Source organism: Salmo salar, chromosome ssa06 (genome assembly GCF_905237065.1).
Source record: "Salmo salar chromosome ssa06, Ssal_v3.1, whole genome shotgun sequence".
In the NCBI taxonomy this organism is placed as follows: Eukaryota; Metazoa; Chordata; class Actinopteri; order Salmoniformes; family Salmonidae; genus Salmo; species Salmo salar.
The window spans coordinates 13411782-13433445 of NC_059447.1; the positions used below are offsets into that span (position 1 = coordinate 13411782).

The window sequence follows — 21664 nt, forward strand, 5'->3', positions numbered from 1 at the left end:
CTTTTCGTCAAAGGCTTATATAGTGGAGAGGGGGAAGGATGTGTTTCATCGTTTATAACCCCTGTCTCTTCACAGGGGTGGGCCACTGATCAAGCAGGGCACTTTCCTTATGAAAACCCAATTCTCTCATTTGGAAGCTAAAATTACATTTAATCCCCTAACAAACAATTTCAATATCAAACATTTCAATTGCATAACAATTCCATGTTACTCTGATAACTAGAGGGTGTATACTTTCTCAGGTACAGTTTATGTCATCCTGTCATCAGTCATAATGTCTCAGATGACAACTGAACTGACATACATACTCATTACGTTCCCAAGCATATTTCCAACTGGTTTTATTACCAAAATATGGTTCCTTTTCCCCATTTGTTTGATGTTCCCAGACTCTCTATATTTAACACAGGCTATTCAAGTCCTTCAGTAGTGTCAGAGAGGGGAAGGGAGAAAGGTATTTATGGGGGGGTCATAAACCTTACCCACAGGCCAACGTCATGACAGTCCCCCCATGTTGGGTTCAATCTTGCGATTAAACTGCATGTTGTAAACCAACATAAAAATGAACGTGGGTTGTCCTGGTTGTGGATCATCGTTGTGGTCCCCATCTGGCGGTCGACCCGGGTAGGGTGTCTGCAAATGAAGAAGTCCGCTCCAAGGCTGGGCAGCAGATGTCCAGTTGGTGGTTGCTATTGCAGTCCCCCCTCTGGTGGTCGACCCGGGTAGGGTCTCTGCAAATGAAGAAGTCCGTTCCGTGGCTCGGCAGCGGATGTCCGGATTGGGATCGCCGTTCCGGACCCGTCGTCTGGTCATCCAGACTGGAATATCTGTGCAGTAACTTAGGCAGATGTTAACAACGCACACACACTCATGAAATATTTCATTACAATTCCTCCCAAATGAGCGGCGTTGTGGCACTAACTGATGGTTGTATGGGGGAGTTGTTTATGGCTTTATCACTTTCTATGTGCCGAAGAAAATGAAACAAAATGAATGAAAGCATAAACAAAACAAAATATAGTTATGCCACCTTAATCATCTAATTGGACTGTATTCTATCTACGTCCATGGTCTTGGCAAAATGACCCTATCATGGCATTGTCTAATGTCATATTTAGGGCTTTCCTAATTTGCGGGGTGGCTCTTAGGGTACTATCCTAAGTTGACAACTATATGATAAGTCTACAGCTGTAAGGCACTAGTTTTGGGCAGTCTACAGGGGTGACCTATGGACTTCTGGTTAGAAAACTGTGTGCTGTAGAGTCAAAGGCCTAGAAGTAATAGTTCAACTTTACTAAGGCTGGTATTTTGCTTGGACCCTTAAGTGATCCTAGCATAAATCCTAATTGGATGTTCCGTTGTGCATGTGCGTTTATGCTTACACAATCGCGCATGTCAAGGGAAGAAAACCAAGTATCCTGGCAGATTACAACTTGTTCAGAATGAGTCTGACGTAGTCAGGTAATTTTCAGGTCAATGCCTGGAGGTCAGTCAGAATTGGTGTCAAGGGAGTCTGTAGTAGTTTTCTACAAGTCATGGTGTCTTCCACTATTGTAGTGGCGATAGGTATGAAGTCTATTTCATAGCTATGTTATCCACGGAGGAGCTAACATCACGACGGAAGTACTCTAAGTATTAGACCAGTCGTACGTGGTGTGATCATGGTTCATGACTTCTAATAACTTTTCTCCTGAACGGAGGGTTCTATTTATTAGTGGCGTGTGTTAACCATTGGAAGAGTGCAATGGAGATTCCCTTCCCCGTGTTGCACTCTGAGTGACTCCTATGTCGCTATTATCAATAGCAATTTAACTTGTGAGGTTACTATTCATCTTACTGAGTGTTGCTGGACTGACTGTGGTATTGGTACTGGTATTCAAGGGGTCCAGTTGTCCTACCGATTTATTCTGAAATATTATCTACCGGAACACATGATTGGAGCATATTACTAGTTGTATTGTAGTTGAACCTACACATGGCAAGGAATGATTATTGTTGCCATTTGTTTTGGAGGTGGATAAGTCCATTGGACTTCCTTTACGACCAGTGTGGTACACCTCAGTACTATCTTAGGTGTGTTCTAAGATAATCCCCGTCTAGGGGCCTGTCTGCTCCTCACTGTTCTCAAAGGGGAGTTTACAACTAGATTTGATTTATGCTCTGGCGGCCTCGTACGGTGTTGTCCGTAGTCTCGACCCCCCCACCGGCCTCGATGAGGCTCATCATGGGTCTGGGCTACTATTCCCCCCCTTTGTGTCTCGGGACCCCCCCACCAGCGGGTGGCGTTGGTGTCCAAGGCGCAAACGAAAAGGTCGGACCCTATGTACGAGTTGTCAGTGGCCGCGTTATTATGAGAATGGCTGTAACCTTTCAACCAAATCTCCTGGTGTTTGTGCTTCAACACACTCAGTGGCTGTCGAGGTCTGTCAGTCACCACCGCGTCCGCGTGTGGCAACCTCTTCAGTACCTGCAAACTGAGACGAGGATATCGGTCTGTGATATCGCAAAGTGTTTCACCAGTGGGAGTCATCGGGTCAGTTGCTGGACTGACGCCATTAGTGTCATTGTAAGGGGTGACAGTCCCCAACAAAGCAGAAGGTGTATCATCGGAAGCAGAGTGTACTCTGCGCATCAATGTTTTTCTTGCTGAGACGGCCGCAGTGCTTGCGGAAGTGTCCGAAGGGCAAGAGAAGTTCATCTCAACTACCGTATTGCACGACTGCAAGGTGGGGGGAAGTTGCTCATTCACAGAGACAGCTGGCTCGAAATCATCCATCAATGGGAGTAACCGATCCATCAAGTCTGCTCCAAGTAGCAGGGGTACAGTTTCGAGGCTGGTAACATACACAGGGTGAACGAGCGATACGTCCTTGAAGTGTAGTTTCAGCATGACTCTCAACGTGAGAGGCGAGTTAGTCTGAGTGACCCCTCGAAGTGTAGTTTCGCATCGCTCCACTTTTAACCAACGTTTAGTTGGCTTCAAAGCCCTTTTGAGATCATCAAACAATGTTTGAGAGATGAGTGATATTGTCGCACCCGAATCAATTAGCGCATGACAAGTGAAGCAATCCTCCAGGACTGTTTCCAGGTATGGCCGTTTAGATTCGTGGTTAGTGGACATATTCCCCACAAAGTGGAGTGGTCGTTCGCAACGACGTGATGTGCCATTTCTGTTCAAGGTGGAAGCAGATTGACTTTTCCGATTATGAGTGGGCTTGGCTTTAACGAAGCGTTTGACCTTTTTCTTCGCAACATTTGTATCAGAGTCTATAGACAAAGCCCGGGGGCTTGTTTCTTGATCAGGCGGGCCCTGGATACGGTCTTGAATGAGAGCGGGAGAAATTTGAACTTTAACATCCTTGCTATGGGTGTTAATTTCTGCGGACCTGGTGTCCGGTAATTCCCCGTCTAGTCCTTGTGACTTATCTTTTACCCTTTTCTCAAATTGTTCTCGCTTTAGTTCTTCCCGTAGTGGGACTTCTCGAGAACATTGGTCTATGTTTTGATCGTCCTTCAACCCTTTGTTACCCTTGTGCTCTGACACTTTGTGTGGGTTGGGTGCAGGAACGTAGCGAACAGGTTGATTGTAGCGGTAGTCGTTTTGAAGGCGACGTACTTTACAGTTATTTCGACCGCGGCGGTTATTGGAATCATGGTTTCGTGGTAGAAACTGTTGTTGTGCGTCATCTCTCGACGCTCCAATACCTGATAATGCACCCTCTAACTGGAGTGAGTGCTCCTGGTCAAACTTCAAAACCGAGTGGTCAGGGCTCTTAGAGTTGCGAGCTTTTGATGCCTCAAAAGCTGTGCTTGCAAGCTCTCTGAGTTGTAAGATAGGCAAGCCAACGTGGGCTGCAGGGCCCAAGTAGGTAATGAAGGTGGGATACATGTTCGACAGAAACATTTGTTTGAATGGTAACAGCTCTTCCATTCCTGTTTCCGTGAGTAGGCCAAAGTAAGCTGAACGAAGCCTATGATAGAAAGCTTGTGGGTGTTCGTTCCGAGCTTGTTTGACCGTGTTAGCCAGTGAGCTATCGTGTTTGCGAGTCGCAGAACCACTGAATTCTAATTTCAAAGCTGTGGCAAGTTTAGCGTAGTCATTTAGCACGTGTTGCTGTTGTAGGCGAATGAACCTCGTCACGTGTCTATTCGACGTTCGCTTCAACAGGTAAACCCTGTCAGAACCCGTAGCGTTCGGGTAGCCATCCAACGCGTCCTCTATGTCAGCTAGGAACGTCTCAGTATCGTTTGGCTGGCCTGGAACGGGGTCAAAGATGGGGAAATTCTTGACGAGTTTGTCAAGGTATTCCGCGCCAAGTGGGAGGAGAGGGTTGGCTTCATCCTGTGGAGAAATTGGGGCCGAAAGGCCAAGAGGAGAAGCCAAGATTTGGCTTTGTTGGCCAAGAGGCTCCATATTACTCAGTGCCGAATGGCCAAGAGGAGAAGACTGAGGGACACATGATGGAGGCAATGTCTGAAACCTATCGTCTTCACTCCTTTGAGTACCGGACTCCGGTTGCTTGGATGGGTAGTCATGCTGTAGAGCGTGACCATTCTGGACTTCCTCCAGATGGTACCTAAGGGTGGTCTTCTGCTGCATTGCAGAGTCCACTTGAGCGCTTAGAGTACCGATTTTGGACACGTGAGTGTCACCTCTGCTCCTTTCGGTCTCAAACTTATCTGTCATGGTTTGCAGATAGAGGTCTCGAGTACGGAGCGAGAGATTCAGTGATGAGATTTCCTCTGCTTGCTTAGAAATCAATATTTCCATCCTCATCACCTGAGTTCTCTCATCATTCAATTGGCCAGCGACTTCAATAAGTTCTGCTGATTTGTCATCCAACTTTGTCATTGTGTTCATCAACTGATCGTCTTTGGTCTGCAGAATTTGGAGTAGAACATTGTTACCTTGAGTAACGTTCAACAAAACTGCCTGCATGTCATCAAATTGCGCGTTCCTGTTTGTAGATAACTCGACAGATTTATCTAGTTTGGCGTGGACTACATCGCATTTAGTTTTGGCTAAATCGAGTTGTTCCTGCAGACGATGATTTTGTTGGAGAGTTTGTGCTCGTTCATCGTCATAAGTATTTGCAATTACTTTTAATTCTTCCGATTTCAAACGCAGTTCCTCGACTAGCAGAATGTTTTCATTTCCTGCTTTTGTCAATAGTTGCTCAGTTCTCTCCACCTTTGCCCTCATGTTAGCCATGTCTTGCACGTGCTTCAGCTGTGCACTGTGGTATTGGATCGATGCCAACCTTTGATGGCGATACATAAGTGCTAAAGTGGAGAGAACCGTCACAAAGCCTGTGTTTGATGGTTGATTTTGGAGAGCGTTCGCAATTTCGGCTGTGTTTTCGCTAATGTCATAATTAGGGTTGGTATCCCTGCTGAGGTCAGAGATCGATCCTTTTATGGGTTGAGGTTCACTAATTAGCGGAGGAGTGGTGACCACCTCCTTTGGTAGCTTGCACATTATTAGAAAAAATTTAGAGGAAAAATGTTCCTATTTTTTTCAATGTTTGGGTTTGGAATTCATTGGAAGCTGCAAAGACAAGTTTAATCTATTCATAGATGTTGACGAACCATCAGTACTGTACCAGTAATGTGGAAGTTGGACGTGAATGAATTTGCAAAAGCAAATTGAATTAATTAATCAATGCCAATGATTAATCCTACCTGGATAGGCTATCTGGGTATTAAACTTGAATTAACCTGAGAGGTTGCTTCATCCAGGTTAATATGGGAAGTTTAAAAGTGTCTCATTTGATTGCAAGAACATTAAGGTATGTTCAACAATTTAACTTATTAAATTGAATGAGATGACAATCCATACAATCTCCATTGATTGGATTTCATAAGTGTAAACAGTCGATCAAATGTTGGGAACACTCCCCACTATGGTACACTTCTTCCTTGGGCCGAAGCCACATGGGATTCCCGCGGGGACTTCTGTCAGTACTGGATTACTGAATGGGTTTTGCAAAAACCAAATTTTCCTGATTGATCAATTTTAATGATAAATCAAACCTGTATAGGCTATTTGGGATTTAAACTTTAATTAACCTGAGAGGTTTATTCATCTAGGTTAATGTGGAAAAAAGATTACAATGTCTCATTTAGAAAACTCATCAATTTGGATATTATTTAAAAGATCCACTTGAGAATGTAAATCTGGCAATTTCACTTATTAGTTCAATTGAATAAGACATCGATATCCGTCTGGATATTACGAGTAACGACTTGAGTGTCACCTGACTAATTCTTCTTGAAGGAAAGTACTGGTGACTCTTCAGAGGTCCCTGCTGGCACACGCTGAAATCAAGTGGAAGTACCCAGGGCGGGACTTCCGTTCAGCAAGGCGGAGGATTTACAATGTGGCACATAACAAAATGGCTGTTTTCCCTTTTGTTAGCTTAGCATCTCGAGCAAGCTAATGCTACTTTATGCCTGAAAAATGCTCAACATAGGATTCCCTTGGCAAGGGAAAGGTTTTACTTATAACGTATTATGTTCAAACCCTTTTCGGCGATATTTGACGATGTTTTAACCGGAACTCGCGGCAAACAACGAAATGCACCGTGGTCTACTCGCATCGAAACGCGAGAGAGACAGAGAGATACTTATCGCTGGTCAAGCTAATCTCTCCTAAATTTCAATCGGCTGGCTCTTTGTCCTCGCTCGAGAAATTAATAATGACCTAGCCAACACGCGTCTGAAATGCGCGAGGCAGAAATAGCCCAGCGTTTGGCCAAACGCTCTATTTCTCAGACAGCTTTATCAGCCCTCATACAGAACTGTAGTTTAAGCTCCCCACTGACTACGTCAGAGCACAACACGGAGGCGATTCTCCAGAGCACACACGCACCAATAATTCCGGTCTACAATTCCCATAATTTATATAATAAACTTGGTATATTATGTAATCTGCTTTTCAATTTTATATAGGCTGAATCAAAATGAAAGCGTCATCCTATTTTAGATTCCTCGCACGGGGGCTCCAATATGTCTGTTCAGACCCTTTTCCGATCATTGAACAATGTTAAATTCTTAGGAAGCAGAGTATACTCTGGGTTAACAAGTTGAATCTGCAATACAAAATTGGGTTTAATTATTTATTTACTAAATAACTAAACTAATCACACAGAATTACAAATACACCGAATACAAATGATGTCATACATGATGGCTGGTTACACAAAGGAAAGGGGGTTGGGCTTGAATGAAAGAGCGGGAAGATTTAGGAATAAAGAAACAGCAGCTATGCTATCGTAAATACATTATCTTATGCATTCTAAATTACCGCCCATTTGGAAAAGGAAAATGCAATAAATATTTACTCTGAGCTGCGCTTCGGTAGATTGGTCATAGATGCTGGCCGGGTTGGCCAACAGATCTTCCTGTCCTCGGAAGAATGTCAATGGTGGTAAATTGGATACGTGGTGGTATCTTCGTCTGTCTGTTAGACTGGATCCGTCGTCCGTCCTTTCCTAGCTCACGTCTACAGCGGCCGCTGCTAACTCAACGGCTAGGAAGTATCACTTCTGTAGTGAATAAGCTCAAAGTTCATACCATTCGCCACCAAAGCTCACGCCGAGGTTGGCTTAGTTCTGTACTTGACATGTGTGTCCTTCTAACGTAGAGGCTGCAGACCTCACGTACTGGAACAACGTGGTTATCTTTTCGTCAAAGGCTTATATAGTGGAGAGGGGGAAGGATGTGTTTCATCGTTTATAACCCCTGTCTCTTCACAGGGGTGGGCCACTGATCAAGCAGGGCACTTTCCTTATGAAAACCCAATTCTCTCATTTGGAAGCTAAAATTACATTTAATCTCCTAACAAACAATTTCAATATCAAACATTTCAATTACATAACAATTCCATGTTACTCTGATAACTAGAGGGTGTATACTTTCTCAGGTACAGTTTGTCATCCTGTCATCAGTCATAATGTCTCAGATGACAACCGAACTGACATACATACTCATTACGTTCCCAAGCATATTTCCAACTGGTTTTATTACCAAAATATGGTTCCTTTTCCCCATTTGTTTGATGTTCCCAGACTCTCTATATTTAACACAGGCTATTCAAGTCCTTCAGTAGGGTCAGAGAGGGGAAGGGAGAAAGGTATTTATGGGGGGGGGGGGGGGTCATAAACCTTACCCACAGGCCAACGTCATGACACCTTGTAGAGCCTGTTATATTGGGAGGAGGAGTTACTTTGTTATGCGCACTTCCACCTGGTGTCCCCAATTGACTCCCTTTTGAAATTGTTCATGTTTTCTTTTTTGGTGGTCTTTTCACGTCCAACAAGAATGTTTCAACGTCCAACTTCTCACAGTTACTGTTACAGGGACAGGTGCTTCCCAAACTCTTCTCGTAGCCCTACCCATGACGTGTTTATTCCTGTCACGCCCTGACCAGGTGAACTCGGGTATTTTGGTCAAGGTGTGTCATGTTGGGTATTTTTCCTTGGTTTGTTTTCTATGTTTGCGTTATAGCCTTGTGTTAGCTCTATGTGGATTATTTCTGTTGGGTTCTGTCGATTCCCAATCAGAGACAGCTGTCGCTAGTTGTCTCTGATTGGGATCACATTTAAGTTCCTTTTTCCCCCACGCTGTTTGTGGGGTGTTGCCTCTTTGTGTTTGAGCAAGTTAACGTATCGGCCTTGTCTTGGTTTTGTGTACGTGTTTATTTCAGTGTAAAGAATAAACATGTGTTCACTCCCAGCTGCGTTTTGGTCCGCTTCCTCATCACCCGACGACGATCGTTACAATTCCAAACATCTGCCAGCACAAAAGTAAAGTCACTGCCAACCATCTGGATTAAAACTGCTTTCAGAGTGCATAACCGCCTCACAAAAAATTCTGAAGTAAAAAATAAAAAATAAAAGTTATAAATAATTAATGAGCAGTAGTAAAATAACAGTAGTGAGGGTTATACAGGGGGTACCGGTACATAGTCAACCAATGTGCGGGTGCACCGTTTAGTCGAGGTAATTTAGGTAATATGTACATGTATTTAGAGTTAAAGTGACTATGCATAGATAATAAACAGTAGTAGCAGCATCATAAAAGAGGGGGGGGGGCAATGCAAATAGTCCGGGTAGCCATTTGATTAGCTGCTCAGGAGTCTTATGGCTTGGGGGTAGAAGCTGTTAAGAAGCCTTTTGAACCTAGACTTGGTGCTCGGGTACCGCTTGCCGTGCAGTAGCAGAGAGCAATCCATGACAAGGTTAGCTGGAGTCTTCGAAAATGTTTAGAGCCTTCCTTTGACACCGCCTGGTATAGAGGTCCTGGATGGCATGAAGCTTGGCCCTAGTGATGTACTGGGCCATACGCACTAACCTCTGTAGTGTATTGTAGTCGGAGGCCAAGCAGTTGCCATACCAGGCAGCGATGCAACCAGTCAGGATGCTCTCAATTGAGCAGCTGTAGAACTTTTTGAGGATTTGAGGACCTATGCCGAATCTTTTCAGTCTCCTGAGGGGGAATAGGCTTTGTCGTGCCCTCTTCACGACTGTCTTGATGTGTTTGGACCATGATAGTTTGTTGGTGATGTGGAATGGGGGCGTTCTCGGTCCTCCATTTCCTGTAGTCCACAATCATCTCCTTTGTCTTGATCACGTTGAGGGAGCTGTTGTTAACCTGGCACCACACATCCAGGTCTCTGACCTCCTCCCTATAGGCTGTCTCATCGTTGTCAGTGATCAGGCCTACCACTGTTGAGCATGCACCCCTGAGGGGCACCCTTGTTGAGGATCAGCGTGGCGGATGTGTTGTTACCTACCCTTACCACCTGGGGGCCGTCCGTCAGGAAGTCCAGGATCCAGTTGCAGAGGGAGGTGTTTCGTCCAAGGGTCCTTTGCTTAGTTATGAGCTTTGAGGGCACTGTGGTGTTGAACGCTGAGCTGTAGTCAATGAATAGCATTCTCACATAGGTGTTCCTTTTGTCCAGGTGGGAAAGGGCAGTGTGGAGTGCAATAGAGATTGCATCATCTGTGGATCTGTTAGGGCGGTATGCAAATTGGAGTGGGTCTAGGGTTTCTGGGATAATGGTGTTGATGTGAGCCACTACCAGCCTTTCAAAGCACTTCATGGCTACAAACGTGAGTGCTACGGGTCGGTAGTCATTTAGGCAGATTACGTTAGTGTTCTTGGGCACAGGGACTTTGGTGGTCTACTTGAAACATGTTGGTATTACAGACTCGGACAGGGAGAGTGGCAAGTGGCAAGTGAAGACACTTGCCAGTTGGTCAGCGCATGCTCAGAGTACACGTCCTGGTAATCCGTCTGGCTCTGCGGCCTTATGAATGTTGACCTGTTTAAAGGTCTTACTCACATCGGCTACAGAGAGCGATGGTGTGATGGTAAGTACCATTGGTGCGGCTGGCTTCTGGGTTAAGCGAGCAGTGTGTCAATAAACAGTACGACTTGGCGGGGTTGTGTTTCGGACTCTGGAGTTGCAGCGATGGGACAAGACTAACTACCAACTGGATATCACAAAGAAGGGATAAAAAAACGAAGAAAAAAATATGTTTCTGTCTGTAAAATGTATTATGCGAGAAATGGCGGTGGAAACGCGTTCATCAGCAAATATTGATATAATAACCATCATATTGAAGCAAATTTGGAGTCACACGATGATATGTTGTGGGGTCCTCCCACTTCGACTCGGGAAAGCATGCAGTTTATTAGGCTACAGATAAAATAAGTTATGATGAACTTCCCAGGGTGGTGCTTGATGCTCATTTCCAATAAATATTGAGGGTCTTATTCTGATGACATGATGATCGATGCTGAACAAATTAACATAATACCTCACTTTTTTCCATAATAATCTCATCACGTAGGCTATATGTCCACACTGTATCTGCCAGCTGTTGGCTACCACTCTGGTATATGTGCCAATACCAGAGTGGGCACATTCGCTATATAACAACATTTTCAACTCAGTAGAGTTGAAAATGTGATGGAAACCATCACGCATATCCTTTTATCTGTAACAAGTCAATTTGATGGAAACATCTCTGGTGGGAAAATGTTTATATTTTATTTATGCAGATTTTTGAATATTCACATGAAAATCTGTTGAAAAACTGAATGGAAACCTAACTAATGATAGAAACCTAGCTAATGATGGAAACCTAGTTAAGGATGGTAACCAAGATAAAGATGGAATCTTAGATGAGGATGGAACCCTAGATAAGGATGGAAACCTAGTTAAGGATGGAAACCTAGATAATAATGGAAACCTAGATAAGGATGGAAACCTAGATAATGATGGAAACCTAGATAAGGATGGAAACCTAGATAATGATGGAAACCTGGATAAGGATGGAAACCTAGATAAGGATGGAAACCAAGATAAGGATGGAAACCTAGGTAATGATGCTATAAACAACATTAAATAGTCATTTCCTTCTTCATAATAACAACATCCGACGGAGTCACCTCCATGAGGGATAGTATCGTGGAGAAAGATTATGTTATAAATACTGTTATTACATCAAATGGTTGTTTTATGCAACAGAACAGGGGGTTCTTAGAACTCTATTCTGTCTTTGTGTAATGAAAGTGGGCCTCTGGGGCGTAATGCTGACAGAAGATTTACGATACCTTAGGTGATAAACCTAACAAGACCGCATTCCATAGCATGAGATGGTGCTTGTGTGCTGGGAGGTACCAGGGTAGAGATGGCTCCAGTATGGATAATTATGAGAGGAACCTTGTTTTGGGGACCGGACCCTGGTTTCTACACAAGGAGAACAGTCTTTACAGCAGATACTGTCTGCTGTGAATTATTAGTATCTTTCATACGAATCTTAACCTTGTGACCCATTCCACACATCTGTTGTTTGTCATGTAGACTAAGGGGGTGTATCTTTGCTATAAAAGTTATTTGTATCGTTTGTCTAGAGGCTCTTGATGAATCATCTAAGTGTGGTTCGTCGGCCAGCCTTCGTTATTGCAGAGCACTCACATCATTAACTTGTGTGTGGTGTGACATGCTTTCCTTATTAATAAGTGAATAAAGATTTAGTTTAAGTAGAACTCTGACTTGTGTGATAAGTTTGTCTCTCCTCATTTGATAGTAAAGAAATTAACCACCACAATAGTGGGCTCCCGAGTGGTGCAGCGGACTAAGGCACTGCATCTCAGTGCAAAAGACGTCACTACAGTCCCTGTTTCAAATCCAGGCTGCATCACATTCAGCTGTGATTGGGAGTCCCATAGGGTGGCGCACAATTGACCCAGCGTCACCGGGGTAGGCCGTCATTGTAAATAAGAATTTTTTCTTTATTGACTTGCCTAGTTAAATAAAGGTAAAATTTAAAAAATAGTCTCAAATTCAAAACCTCAAAGTCTCCAGTTTACAGTGTGGATCCACCAGTCCAGCAGAGAACAGCTTCACTCCTGAATCCTGGAGTTTATTGCCACTCATGTCCAGCAGTCAAAGTTGTCTTTCTGCTAAAAGGCCGGACTGGCATTGTTCGCTTGTGAAATAAAATGTATTTAATAGTTAAACATCCTGCCTGTTTTCAGATCTACTTCATTGTTTGGTGACTTTGTATAATACAGGTTTTCTAAGTTGTTTAGATTCAGGTTTGGTTAGCAATAGTCACCTGACCTGGCCACCCCTCATAGCCTGGTTCCTCTCTAGGTTTCTTCCTAGGTTTTGGCCTTTCTAGGGAGTTTTTCCTAGCCACCGTGCTTCTACACCTGCATTGCTTGCCGTTTGGGGTTTTAGGCTGGGTTTCTGTACAGCACTTTGAGATATCAACTGATGTAAGAAGGGCTATATAAATAAATACATTTGATATACCATTTAGGAACTATTAAAATATGGAAAAGTAGTCACATTTATTTTGTTCCAATCTGCAATTGGTACATACATCTTTTGACTTTTAATTGAATGATTTTTACTCATTGATTCTTTAAGAATATAACTTAAAACGCCACATGAGAGTAGTTAAACCGTCCTAAATAATCATAACCCCAAAATATAAGCAGGTTTAACTTCTGTTTGTTAAGCATGTAATTGTAAACAAACATCGTATTGCCTCAAAACATGGTACATTTTAATATAAACTTTTTTCAAAAATAGTGGCAGCGTGAACACTTTGTTATGGTTTAAACTGCTGATTGCCCCTTTAAAAGCCATTGAGTTCACAGTTAGGCCTATAATGTATGAACATTCATTGCTGTGGGAACCAAGTCATTCAATTAATCATAGATGGATAGAATGTCACACTGCAATAGGAATAACAGCTTTACTTCATATATTTAAAGAATATGAAATACAGTTTACCATTGATTAACACACAGGGTTACATAGAATCTAAGAAATGCTTGTTTTAAAACCCTACAATGAAAACACATTAAAGCAATAAGTAGTCAATACTACAGCACAAAGACTACAGAGGCATATAATACACTGAAATAGAAAAGATACAGTACAAAAGACGTACAGCAGGGTTACTAGGAAGGACAAACTATTAAAATATGGTATAGTAGTGAAAGGTTTTGTTCCATGTGAAATGCATTTTAGTTGGAGCAGCAGAATACCTTAAATGCCTTGAGTGCACACAGGTTCACCTATTCATTACGAAACCAAGGGCACGATTCAATGCATATCGCGGAAGTTCAGCGTTACAATATATGTAACCCTGTTCAGCTGTAAGTAATTCTACATTACTATAATAAAAAATATATCTGATTTGTAACACGCTTTTCAAAACCCAAGGTGCTACAATAAATAAATAAAATCCTCAAAGCAGTGTACAACACATAATCAAGACAATCCAGAGACTTCTAATACTCTGGAATATGAAGATATCAGTCTGGTAAGATGTAGAGTTACTAGTAATACAATAAGGTTGTTGATATTAAGTTTACTATAGTGACACTAGTAGAGACACTGAACTACAGTCAATATGTATAGACATGATGGATATAGCATGATGTCATTATAAAATGGCTTTTTACTGAGCTAACAGAACACACTGAACTACAGTCAATATGTATAGACATGATGGATATAGCATGATGTCATTATAAAAAGAGGGCTTTTTACTGAGCTAACAGAACACACTTTACTACAGTCAATATGTATAGACATAATGGATATAGCATGATGTCATTATAAAATGGCTTTTTACTGAGCTAACAGAACACACTGAACTACAGTCAATATGTATAGACATGATGGATATAGCATGATGTCATTATAAAAATAGGGCTTTTTACTGAGCTAACAGAACACACTGAACTACAGTCAATATGTATAGACATGATGGATATAACATGATGTCATTATAAAATGGCTTTTTACTGAGCTAACAGAACACACTGAACTACAGTCAATATGTATAGACATGATGGATATAGCATGATGTCATTATAAAATGGCTTTTTACTGAGCTAACAGAACACACTTTACTACAGTCAATATGTATAGACATGATGGATATAACATGATGTCATTATAAAATGGCTTTTTACTGAGCTAACAGAACACACAGTCCACTGACACGCAACAGAAACAGCACACATCAACCAACATCAAACCACATTTACATTATTTACATTTCCTATAACGCCACCTTACTGACAGATTGACAAGTCATCATTCCAGCCAGGAGTAACAGTCAGTCCATGTACTGCAGTGTAATGAGGTGAAGTAAAAGTAATCAAACTGAATGACCAAATGCAGTTTCTTTTGTCATTTTCTTTGTTGGGGGGAGGGGGGGGTGTTACAGTAACAATTATCAAAAATATTGGTACAGGATTCAAACAAGAAAACTAAAAAGTGGGCCTCAACCTGTCATCCCATTTATCCAACCACCCACCCCTCCCCCCTATTTAACAGTCTGATGGCCTGGAGATAAAAGCTGTTTTTCAGTCTCTCTGTCCTGGCTTTGATGCGCCTTTACTGAGAGGTCCTTGATGATCTTCTTGGCCTTCCTGTGACACCGGGTGCTGTAGATGTCCTGGAGGACAGGCAGTATGCCCCCAGTGATGTGTTTGTTGAGGTTAGTTTCCTGGCACCACTTCGCCAGGGTCCTCTGATTCAAGGAGCTATCATTGTCGATTTCAAAGCATTGAATATTTATATTCATGCACTTTGAAGTTAATTTAGTAACTGTCCCAGAAGTATTTAACAGCAGCACACTCCCACAACCAAGGACTTGGAGCTGAGGCCATTCCTTCACTGACTCTCAGGGAGCTTTCAATCATTTAACCTGGGAAATAAAGAAGTCCACATACAGCAGCATAGACATATAGGGGTAGTATTCACTAGACATCAAAGAGAAGGACACTGAACAAAAAGGGCAGGGACTACCTGAACTTGTCCAATAAGAAACAAGCATGTGTTGCAAAATGTTTCGCTACAGTTTGCACAAATGAATATGATCCGGGTGTCTGGATGTCTACAATGGCTAATTGTTCACTATATTACTGTGATCATAAAACTCACCTCAGTGTCTCCAGTTTATAGAGGGGATCCTCTCGTACAGAAGAGAGCAGCTTTACTCCAGAGTCTCCTGGAGTATTTCCACTCAGGTCCAGCTCCTTCAGGTGGGAGGGGTTTGACCTCAGAGCTGAAGCCAGATAAGTACAGCCTTCCTCTGTGATGCTGCACCCTGCCAGCCTGTGGAAAGTGAGGCAGAAAAGTTACACAGTATAAAATATTCCAGAAAATGTCAGTTTAGCATCTAAAGATAATGATACAATTAATGATAAAAACAGACAAATTGTCTTCGATTATGACATCAGAGACCAAGTCCCAATTATGACATCAGAGACCAAGTCCCAATTATGACATCAGAGACCAAGGTTGGAATTTAATCCAAGTCTTGAGCAGAGACTGGACAGCTGACAATGCTGACAACATTATCCCAATGTTTGTGGAAATCTCATTCACTCTAATATGTAGTGCATGTCGATCGAACGTAAATGAGCTTAGAAAGTCACACTGTCAGCTGTCCAGTGCACTGCCTTGTATTAAATCCAGGACCGGTGAAATGTAAGTTAAACTCCATGAGGGTTAGTCTTACCTCAGTGTCTCCAATTTACATTGTGGATTCTCAAGTCCAGCACAGATGAATCTCACACCTGAATCCTGGAGTTCATTTCCTCCCAGGTCAAGCTCTCTCAAACTTGAGGTGTTTGAGCTGAGAGTTGAAGCCAGCACCTCACAGGATTTCTCAGTTAGGATACAATCATTCAACCTGGAGAGAGATAATGCAGCTTAGTAACCCACACAAATCTATAACTACCTTTACAACATGAAGAATTTACATCTTTATATTTACAACATCCACTTCAAAGTCACTCACTTCAATTTCTCCAGTTTACAGTGTGGATCCTCCAGTCCAGCAGAGAGCAGCTTCACTCCTGAATCCTGGAGTTTATTGCCACTCATGTCCAGCAGTCTCAGACAGCATGAGTTTGATTTGAGAACAGAAGCTATTGCCTCACAGCTTTTCTTTGTGAGTTTACATTCGTTCAGACTGTGGAGAAAAAAAGCTGCATCTTAAGATAACCAGGTGCCCACAAATATATTCCGCCTTTGGGCTTGAGTTGTCATTCAAACTGATGTTCATTATTATGTTATATTATTAGCATGCTGTCTGGAATGTAATTTGACTAAGCACTTACAGGGCTGTTCTAGAGGATCTGACAACTGGGAGAAGTTTGAGAAGAGCCGCATCTGATCTGATATATTTCTTCAAGTCAAACACATCCAGCTTCTCTGAGGTCAGCAACATGAAGACCAGAGCTGACCACTGTCCAGATGAGAGTTTAGATTTTGAGAGACTTCCTGATCTCAGGTAGCTTTGGATCTCCTCCACTAGAGAATGGTCATTCAGTTCATTAAGACAGTGGAACAGATTGATGCATCTCTCCAGACTGAGGTTCTTCCTGATCTTCTCCTTGATGTAATTGACTATTTCCTTGTTGCTCTGTGAGCCGCTTCCTGTTGGTGTCAGTAGGTCTTGAAGGAGATGCTGATTGGACTGCAGTGAAAGGCCTAGAAGGAAGCGGAGGAAAAGGTCTAGATGGCCATTTTCAAACTGCAAGGCCTTGTCCACTGCATCTTCATATAGACTGTTTTTTTGGGGGAGGGATTTCTCTTCAGCCATCAGATTGACGTTGTTGTTAGTGAACATGAGGAACACATATAGTGCAGCCAGAAACTCCTGGATACTCAGATGGACAAAGCAGTACACCTTTATCTGGTTAAGCCCAGACTCTTCTCTGAAGATCTGAGTGCACACTCCAGAGTACACAGACGCATCCTTGATATCAATGCCACACTCTCTCAGGTCTTCCTCATAGAATATCAGATGGCCTTTTTCTAGCTGTTGAAAAGCCAGCTTTCCCAGTGCCAGAATCATCTCTTTATCCCAGTGAGAATCGTTGGCATGCACTACAGGATACTTCTGACTCCTCAGTTTTGACTGGAAGATCATGAGATGAGCGTACATTTGAGTAAGATTCTTGGGGATCTCTCGACTCTCTGCTTCAACCAATAGTCTCTCTAGGACAGTGGCTGAAATCCAACAGAAGACTGGAATGTGGCACATGATGTGGAGGCTCCTTGATGTCTTTATGTGTGAGATGATTCTGCTGGCCAGGTCCTCCTCAGCGACTCTCTTCCTGAAATATTCCTCCTTCTGTGGGTCATTGAATCCTCGTACCTCTGTCACCTGGTCAACACATTCAGGGGGGATCTGATTGGCTGCTGCAGGTCGGGTGGTTATCCAAATGTGAGCAGAGGGAAGCAGATTCCCTTTGATGAGGTTTGTCAGCAACACATCCACTGAAGTCGACTCTGTGACATCACAGCAGATCTTATTATTCTGGAAGTCCAGAGGAAGGCGACATTCATCCAGACCATCAAAAACAAAAACAACCTTTTCGTTTTCTGAGATTTCTGATTCTTTTGTTTCTATGAAGGAGTGATGAAGTAGTTCTATCAGACTTTGATTTGTATCTCTCATCATGTTCAGATCCCGAAAAGGAAGTGGAAAGATGATCTGGATGTCTTGATTTGCTTTTCCTTCAGCCCAGTCCAACATGAACTTCAGCACAGACACTGTTTTTCCAATGCCAGCAACTCCCTTTGTCAGCACTGTTCTGATAGGCTTGTCTTGTCCAGATAAGGGTTTGAAGATGTCATTGAGTTGGATTGATGTCTCTTGTTCTACTGGAAACCTGCATGTTGTCTCAATCTGTCTCACCTCATGTTCATAATTTACCTCTCCACTTCCACCTTGTGTGATGTAGAGCTCTGTGTAGATGTTGTTAAGAGGTGTTGTTTTTCCTTGATCTTCAATTCCCTCAAATAAAGAACATGTCCTATTCTTCAAGTAGGATTTCGTTTTCTCCTGGACTTCTGTTGGGTACCTACAGTGGCAAGAAAAAGTATGTGAACCCTTTGGAATTACCTGGATTTCTGCAAAAATTGGTCATCAAATTTGATCTGATCTGATCTTCATCTTAGTCACAACAATAAACAAACAGTGTGCTTAACCTCTAGGGTAGGGGGCAGTATTTTCACATCCGGATAAAAAATGTACCCGATTTAATCTGTTTATTACTCCTGCCCAGAAACTAGAATATGCATATAATTGTTTGATTTGGATAGAAAACACCCTAAAGTTTCTAAAACTGTTTGAATGGTGTCTGTGAGTATAACAGAACTCATATGGCAGGCCAAAACCTGAGAAGATTCTGTACAGGAAGTGCCCTCTCTGACCATTTCTTGGCCTTCTTTACCCTCTTTATCGAAAACAGAGGATCTCTGCTGTAACGTGACACTTTCTAAGGCTCCCATAGGCTCTCAGAAGGCGCCAGAACGTTGAATGATGACTCTGCAGTCCCTGGCTGAAAAACAGTAGCGCATTTGGATAGTGGTCGATCTGAGAACAATGAAACGGGGGCGCGCTTGCACGTGAAGAGTCCATTTTCTTCTTTGAGTCTTTGAACGAAAACGACGTCACCCGGTCTGAATATTATCGCTATTTTACGAGAAAAATCGCATAAAAATTGATTTTAACTTCTTACATCTAGACGTTCCGCTAGCGTAACGCCGCTCCAATATCCAATGATAAGGCGTGGCGCGAAATACAAACTCCTCGAAAATCCGAAAACTTCAATTTTTCAAACATATGACTATTTTACAGCATTTTAAAGACAAGACTCTCCTTTATCTAACCACACTGTCCGATTTCAAAAAGGCTTTACAACAAAAGCAAAACATTAGATTATGTCAGGAGAGTACCCAGCCAGAAATAATCAGACACCCATTTTTCAAGCTAGCATATAATGTCACAAAAACCAAAACCACAGCTAAATGCAGCACTAACCTTTGATGATCTTCATCAGATGACACTCCTAGGACATTATGTTATACAATACATGCATGTTTTGTTCAATCAAGTTCATATTTATATCAAAAACCAGCTTTTTACATTAGCATGTATACATGGAAAAGAAAGATACATGTTCCTTGTTGAATTTAATTATATTGTGTAAAAAGTATCAAATATAAACTCTAATCTACAGTTAGCTAGACTAAGTGAAGATTAAAGCATAAAATGTGGTGTATTTACTGGGAGACAATGCCCTCTGCATCTCCTGATAGTTACACTAAACCTTGGGTACAGTCTCACTATTACAGTCATCATATTATTTTATTTACATTTCTAGTATAAAGTCAGACTGAATGATGTCCTGTAGACAATTCAAATCCTATAACAAGCAAAATGAGGTGTCGAAAATGATGAACTGGATGCTATTACCTTCAAATTCACAGAGTAAAGGTACTAGATGTCATCAGATACATGGCTGGTGAATTAAACTACAAAACAGGTAGGATGTAGTGCAAACTGCGATCACTCACACTAACTCATCATCAGTAGGGCCTCTGGGTTGGTTATCCATTGACTGGTCATTCTCCTCAGAGATACTGCTGGGTAAAAATGAGCACAGAGAGCATCAACATCAGTCTTTATCTATACATAAGATGCTAAATAAAAGGAAGTGGCATAATCAAACACTATGTTATTTCTCAGGTTTCACCTTTGCCCAGTGGAAAGTTCTCCCTCCTTGAAGAAAATAGGATGTCCCATAGACTGGTCACTCTTCATGGAGATACCACTAGGTACAGGTGAGACTGGTCGGTCTGTCTTGATCCTGTTTAGAGCAGGATATTAATTTCCAACATGGAGTGCGCACACTTAAAAAAAATGTTTTACTGATTTTTTTATGGTTACTTTATAATTGTGATCAGTCTAAATGCTCATAACAGCTAGGAATAGGTTAGTGATACAGTAAATTTATCCAACAAAATGTCCGATTCACTTGAACTATTGCATGAAATAAAGACCAATCCCAACAATACTGGCTTGTTGGATAGTTGTTTCAAACTCTCAACTCCTTCACAATTACCTATTTGATGATCTTACCTCTTAAGTTCCCTGTCAGTGTCCTGTTCTGCAGGAAAACTCCTTTTAAGGGACATTTCTCCCTCACTCCCTGAGGGACTCATTCTAGAAGCAGTGGCTTCATCTTCAATCTCTTCACAGATACTAGAGGGAGGGCCACCCTCCTCATTCTCCCCAGAGAGACTCATTTTGACCCCTTGTACACTGGACTTTTAAAAAACAACACCTTTTACAACACCTGCAGCCTATTGGTAGATTACTTTTAAGCTAAACAGAAATACAACTTCTGAGACCGCTATTACTGGTGTAACCCAGCTTGCATCCTTTCTCAAGTAAAACAACTAAACTGAAAGCAGGAAATGGAGAAAAAAAGTCCCTATTTTAACAGTGAGGTCATAGAGTTCTGAAACTTTCAGATTATATACAGGGTAGATACCACTATAAATTAATAGAACAAAAACATGATGTGCTAGAAGTGTGTGGTTGATTTGAGAGTTGTGAGCATTGAAAACCAGATATACATAGCATGCATGTGGATAGTTGGGGAAATTTTTCCTCCCGAGCATAAACCCATTAACTATATTCCAAGTTTAATAAAGCAACGTTAGGAGACAAACATAATGCATCAATCACAAGTGAGATTCTGATCTGCTCTGAAAATTGTCTTAAGATCTGAAAAGGATACTGTGGCTAGCTCTGCAGGAGTGGTAGCAGCCTAATGTCATCTTAAATAAGAATGTCATGTAATGTTGATTAACAATGTTGGTTGATGATGACAATAACACAGGTGAGTCAAATTAGCCTTTAAAATGAACTGTGTACAAGGGGTCCTACAATGTGCCTCTCCTCGGGGGAATTCATAACAGACCTCTGATCAGGATGTGCTGACCTGTGAACACACAAAGCACTTTACTTGACACACACCAAAGAAATGGTTCAAGTAACTGTCCAGTGAAAATCTGACATTTAAAAGTTAATATTCTGTTAACTCATACCCAGATAATGTTGTTGACTCATCCTATACTCGAAAAAAACACTTAAAACCCCCCACACCAAACTTTCATCTCAAACAGACCGTTTCAAAAATGCTTGCTATTGCTTTATAAATGTCAATGATGTGAATATTTTTAACGAGGGTTTATGCCCACACCATTCTGTTGTTAGGGTATGCTCACATCATTCAAAAACAGAAAATGGAA

At 42.0% G+C, this 21664-nt stretch overlaps 1 protein-coding gene across 2 annotated transcripts; it reads right to left on the reverse strand.

The window, feature by feature from the left end:
- Positions 1-13266: 13266 nt before the first annotated feature.
- Positions 13267-21354, reverse strand: LOC106606344 (NLR family CARD domain-containing protein 3). 2 transcript variants are annotated; one of them, XM_014202499.2, is made up of 8 exons: positions 20487-21354; positions 20101-20214; positions 19922-19987; positions 16672-18423; positions 16350-16523; positions 16068-16241; positions 15488-15661; positions 13267-15251 (listed from the first exon to the last, which is right to left on the reverse strand). In XM_014202499.2, exons 1-8 carry the CDS (start codon positions 20651-20653, stop codon positions 15239-15241), a joined length of 2634 nt encoding a protein of 877 aa, XP_014057974.1. In that variant the 5' UTR covers positions 20654-21354; the 3' UTR covers positions 13267-15238. The 2 variants fall into 2 exon arrangements, with proteins under 2 accessions (XP_014057974.1, XP_014057973.1); XM_014202498.2 differs by having other exon boundaries at positions 19922-19990.
- Positions 21355-21664: the final 310 nt, after the last annotated feature.